The 6,000-nt window shown below is 51.1% G+C and overlaps 1 protein-coding gene across 1 annotated transcript in view; it reads left to right on the top strand.

The window, feature by feature from the left end:
- Positions 1-3,117, top strand: part of BCAS4 (breast carcinoma amplified sequence 4) — a 51,444-nt gene extending 48,327 nt beyond the window's left edge. The window contains exon 5 of the mRNA XM_087818629.1: positions 2,080-3,117. Coding sequence (XP_087674755.1) covers positions 2,080-2,202 — 123 coding nt within the window. The 3' untranslated portion in view covers positions 2,203-3,117. The remainder of the gene's footprint in view (positions 1-2,079) is intronic.
- The last annotated feature ends 2,883 nt before the right edge of the window (positions 3,118-6,000 follow it).

Consider the following 6,000-nt stretch of genomic DNA (forward strand, 5'->3'; position numbering starts at 1 on the left):
TCCAAGAGAAGCCAGCAATCTGGTTTTCACGGGAAACGTTTGCAGCTAATTCCGTTTTTAAAAACCATGAGTACATGTGCCTCTGGTGTGTGGGCTGCGGGTTTGGGAACTTGGGTGTCCAGGGTGGAAGTGAGGAAGATGGGGCATGTGGGTAGACCCAGGGAACACGCAGGGCCCCAGAGGTCCCTCTTGCAGAGGATGGCAGGTGGGCCCAGAGCTGGGGAGGGGACGAAGGGTAACTGGGAGGTAGGGGGCGTAGCAGAGCCCTGGACCTGCTGCGTCAGGCCTCCTGTCTCCCATCCTGTCTGAGCTGGTGGAACACTTCTGCCTGCAGGCTTGGGCATGAGCCCTGAGTTGGACACTCATCCTTGCTTACCTGGCTGCCCCTAGAGGCGCCTCTTACAAGCGGCTGTAGGTTGAGGGGTCGGAGGTGGAGACCTCTGAAGTCCCTAGAGAGATTCTCTAGGGTTTGGCTTTGCTGCCCTGTCTTCAAGGAGTCAAGTCAGTGACAGGAGCCCTGTGGGGTGATGGGCAGGGGCTGGGCTTGGAGCCGCACAGGCCTGAGCAACCCCAGCTGCGTGGTTCCTTGGTTCCTGTGACCTCTGAGATGGAAATGACCCCTTTCATTGCAGGTTGCCAGGAGAATCAAGAGAAAGTGGGCGGGACAGGGCTGGGTTTCCACAGCATCTGGGGTGCCCCAGCTGGGGGCCTGGCCTCGGGATGTGGGGGTGTGGTTCTGTTCTCCCGACAGCATCTGGGTGCCGGGCTATTTTCAGCCTCACAGATGGGCCCTCACCTGCTGATTCAAGAACTGGTTCCCAAGTGCTCGCTGGCACCCCTATGGGTTTAGCATTTGTTTTAAGCAGGACTCTTGGTTTCAAGTGACAGCAACCCAGGTTGGCTTGGCTTAAGCAAGGAGAAGTCCTTGGCTCAGGAACAGGAAAAGTCCCAGGGTAAGTCTAGCATCAGGCAAAATTGGAATCAGGTGCTCAAATGATGTTGTCAGGTCTCTGTCTTGCTCCCTCTCCCAGCTCTGCTTCCCTATGTTGGCTTCCTTCTCAGGCAGATCCCCCAGTGTGGTGGCAGAAGTGGCCCTCAGGCTCAGGACCCATCCTCACAGTCACCTGGCTGAGGACATCCCTGTCCCAATAGCAAAAGTCCCAGAGCTGCTTCTTATTGGCCCAACTTGGGTCACATGCTCACCCCTGGACCTATCACTCCTGGGGGGGGTCAGGCCTCCTGTCACCCTTCCTTTGGCTGTAGGGTGGGCTGTGGGGCTGGCACAAGAGATTGCACAGGGAAATCAAGTTGCCCATACCAGAATGGGAAGCGGAGGCTGGACACGCAAGGACAGCCCACGCCCACCCACCTGATGGAAAAGCCCCCCTTCCCAACCTCCCTGCAACAAAATCCGCACCAGAAATAAGTACGCACTTCTTAAAATGGTTTGATTAAAAAAAAAACAACAAAACAGACCAACTAACACATGCATATGGCACACACTTCAGGCAGCACAGATGGATCCTCAGTCGGCCTGTCCCCTGTTCCCCCAGTGCAGGTCCTGTGCCCAGGCTCCCCGGGACCCTGCAGAGCTGTGTGCCCTCCCAGGGTGCGTCGCTGTCTCAGTCATCCCCTGTGAGAACGGGGCTCTGCCTGTTCTTGCTGAGGCCTGCAGGGTGCTCCGTGGAGGACAGGGACCCCCACGATGGCCCGGCTCCCTCAGGTGCGCTGGCTGGCGGGCAGAGTTGCCGGAGCATCGCGGAGTCTTCCTCCCGGTCACCTGCACCACTCTCCCTACAGCAGGGGTAGGGAGCCTTTTTTCTGCCAAGGGCCATTTGGATATTTATAATATCACTTGCAGGCCATACAAAATTATCAACTTAAAAATTAGCAATGGAAAAAGCTCCTAGATTTATTGAATGTTGAGTCCTGCCCACAGTTGCCTTGGCAGGGCCAGACCGCGGGCAGGACATTCCCCACCCCTGCCCTACAGGATGAATTCCTCCAACTGGAATTCTTGGGTCACAAAGCAAGTGGAGTCACAGAGCTGATGGGGCGCCCCGTTTTCTGTCATTCCAGAAACTGTCTGTGCTGTCGCCTCCAACATTTGAGCTGCCCGCGTTGTACAGGACCGAGGACTATTTTCCTGTGGACGCCGGGGAGGCAGCACCTCAGACCCCCAGCTGCCGACACCGACTGTGAGCGTGGCGGTCCTGCCGCCGGGCCTGGGGGAGTGAACCTGTGTGTCCAGGGCAGCTCAGGCTCCTCCTGTTTTTATTGTCATTGATTTGTTTGCTGAATTTCCCCCCTTGCTTCATGTGAGCCCGGGGCGTTTGGAGAAGCAGCTGGAACCTGCGCGTGGCGATGCCTGCGGGGGAGCTGGAGGGGGCATTTTCCTCCTGTGTCGGGCGGTCAGGTCTGATGAGCCACCATGCCCGAGGGACCGCGGGGACTTTCTCTCTGAAGGGCTTTGCGCAGGAATATGGGGGACTTACTCGTGCCACTGGGCTGTGTGGTTCAGGTCCGTCACCGTTGGCTGGTTTGTCTGCGAAGCCCAGGGCCCGCTGGTGTGTGAATCATGTCAATAAAGGCGTCAGGAGGTGACGTGTGGTCTGTGTGTGGGAACAGGTTGGGGGCAATGACCAGTTCCTTTTTACTGTGTGTTTCCTCTAAGGCTGATCCTGCACCTGGGCAAGCCCGCCCCGAAATCTGATACAGCCCCCGGCCTGCACCTGCTGGGGTGCAGCGGGGCCTGCAGATCCCTAGGACTTCCCTCTCCAAAAAGGCGCGTTCGCTTCCATTTCTCCTCATGCAAATGAGCTTCCTGCTATTATCCTCGAAGTCCAGATTCCACCCTTTAGTAATGGGTGTGTCTAATTTTCTGAAATTCCCCACAGAGCCAAGAGAATACGCATGCGGGCGCGCACGCTCCCAACCGCAGGCCTGCAGTGGAGTTTCAAGGAAATCTAAAGAATCAGGCGAGATAGGAAAGAGCTGAGTCTTGCCAATTGCAGGGTACCTTTTGGAATGAAAAGATAAAGGTGGACCCCTTTGTTTCAAGAGAGCCGACATCTTTCTGGGGAGATGACTTGCGTAAACTTTGAGTTTTTTATTAAAAATGCTTATAAACTATTTTACGTTATGGAAGTCTGACTTTACATAGAGAAAGGTGCACCTCGTGTATGATTCCCTGAGTTTTCACACCTGTTCACCCCTCCCCCAGGTGGAGAAACAAACAAATAGCATGGTCAGCACCCAGAAGCCCCTCCTCCCCCTCCCAGGCGCTGCCGACCCCTGGGCTGTCCCCACCCTGACATCCAACGTCACAGTTGGTGTTGCAGGTCTCTGCCCCTGGGCTGGAGGGTGACTGGAGAAAGTACACACAGCACGTCCCCTTTGTGTCTGGCTCCGCGGCTGACTGTGCGATGGGAGGCGTCCCTGTGCAGCTGCGGATCGTTAATTCTCATGGCTGCGTCATATTGATCGGGACTGTTTTTAATGAAGGAAGCTTAGATCCTCACCGTGCCCCGGCCTGCTCAGGGGGAGCTCGGATTCGATGGAAAGTTCATTTTTCAGACAAGTGGTGAGGACACCAATTCCCAGGAGGCTGAGTATGTTGATCACTGGAGAGGCCGAGGCTTCTTTCTTCTTCCATGAAGGGGTGAAAGGCAATGTCATGAGATCAAGCCACAGCAACTTCAGTGGCCGAAAATAGAGACCCACAGGACCGAGGCTAAGAGCTTGTAGGCTGAGGTCAGCCGGCCTGGTGGCACCATCATCTCCTGTAGGCTTTAGCTGTGTGACCCTGGGCTAGCTGCTCACCCTCTCTGAGCCCAGCCTCCTCAATAAAATGCAGAGGCTAACGGCACCGGCCTGTTTGGTTGCTGTGTGGATGAAACAGATGACCTGCATGAGCACTTGGCTGGCCACTCCAAGCTCCCTGGGAGTTGCAGTGCCAAACAATGAACTTTTAGGGATACTTGGAGACACCTGGGGGAGGGAAGGCCAGACACAGAGCCTACCAGGTAGTCCTGACCTCGGTCCTTTGAGCTGCTGGGATTCTGGAGGCCCTGTCCTTGTGCCAGGTGACTGATAGGCATCTCCTCTAAAGCAAGTGCCCGACTTGCTCCTGTCAAGTAAATAAAAGCCTCGATACTGACTCAGCAGGTTCCAGAGCCCCTTGCAAGGGTCACTTTGCAGCCTAGAAAAGGGTGATCTTTTTTCTTTCTTTAGCAGCTGTTTTTGGACAGGGATGCCAGTAGAAAGGCCACTGCAGATTTTCATGAGAGGAAGGTTCTTCAGCCAGTCACCTCCCCCTTCTCCAGTGGATGTGAACTTCATGTCTGTCAAAGCAAGAGGCTCCAAGACGGTGGTCCCTGGCTTGACAGGAATGTGTGGTTTGCCCTGGACTGTTTGCAAATTGTTTTCATGTTGAGACAACTGGATAACCATCTGGGAAAAAGTGAGTTCCATACCTCCCTCTGCACACCATGAACAGTTCCAGAATTCCAAATGGATTAAAGAGGGGTTAAATGTATAAGAATTAATTTTTATCGTTGACACTATTACAGATGTCCCCCATCTGCCCACCTAAAATTTAATTTATGGAGGCAGAAATATTACAGAATCATACAAAATGTAGAAGCCATAAAAGCTAGATAAAATTGATAATATATATAAAAAATTAATCCTCTGCATGGCAGAAAATGGAAGACTCAACCAAGAAAACAAAACAAAACAAAAAAGAAACCCCAAAACAAAACAACAAAATCCTAAGCAAATTCAAAAGACAGATGACAAACAGGGAAAATATATTTGCAGCTCATATTACAGAGGGATAAGCTCCCTAATATATAAACAGCTCCTACAGATAAATAAGAGGGGAAGAAATAGAAAAACGCGCAAAGGATATGAACAGACATGTCACAGAAAATGCAAAAGGCTTTTAAACATTTGAAAAGCCAGTCCACAATCTATACCAATCAGTATGGAAGAAGATTGAAATTATTCAGTTTTCTCAGGCTGGCAAAAAGGAAATGTTTTTTGAAGACACCGTTGGTGAAATTTTAAAGAAACATTCATTCTTATACGTTGTTAGGAGGACCCCTTCTCGTGGAGGTCTGTGGGCTGTACCTGTCGGCATTAGAAATATGTATACCTTTCAGCCTAGTAATTCCACCCTTAGGGATCCAGCCTCTCCATATACACACAAGAGAAACGATAAATGCAAAATGTCATTCACTGCGCATTGAAGTCCCTAAAGATTGGAAAGAACCTAAGTGTCCATCACTATGGGATTGGTTTAATTATAGCACATCCATGCATATACACAAATAGGTGGAATCCCCTGATGTTGTAAAAATGGATTAGGCATTCTTTATTAAGCAGGACAGAAATGCCACCAAGATCAGAGATCCAAAGTGCATAAACATGCACATGCTATGCCACCATCTGTGTGTGAAAGAAAGGCACTGAAATTCTCTGGGAGGGTAAACAGAACTTTGAGAACAGTGAATATCTGTTTTGGGTAAGAGGTGGATGTTTCTCTTTTACTTTTGTATACCTTTTAAAAAATTTTTGGTGTTTACCTATTCAAAAAATTCAATTAAAATCAGTTGTCAGCAATTAAAAATTTGTGCAGCCCAGATAAAAATTGGAATTATCTGGCAATATTGGCCCACGTTCTTGCAAGGCAACAAGGAGCTACAGCTGAGTCGCTTTGGAGGGGCCATGCTCTCCAGGTGTCTCTCGTATCAAATGACTTCACTAATTGATTTTACCCCTCTGGCCCCTGTGGGTATTTGCATTTGAGAGCCTTAGAACTACGGAGAGCATGGGGTATGTGAAGAAATGCATCTAGGGCCGCTGTATGGTCATTGCAGTTCAAGCAACTGGCAGGCTGGTAAGCATCTCCGTGCCCTGATTTCAGATTCCATGGGGACGGGGTGGGGGACCCATTATAGAAATAGGTGCTTTCCACGGCTCTCTTTTTGGGAGTGA

The sequence above is a fragment of the Miniopterus natalensis genome, chromosome 7, assembly GCF_054644295.1.
Source record: "Miniopterus natalensis isolate mMinNat1 chromosome 7, mMinNat1.hap1, whole genome shotgun sequence".
Taxonomy (NCBI): domain Eukaryota; kingdom Metazoa; phylum Chordata; class Mammalia; order Chiroptera; family Miniopteridae; genus Miniopterus; species Miniopterus natalensis.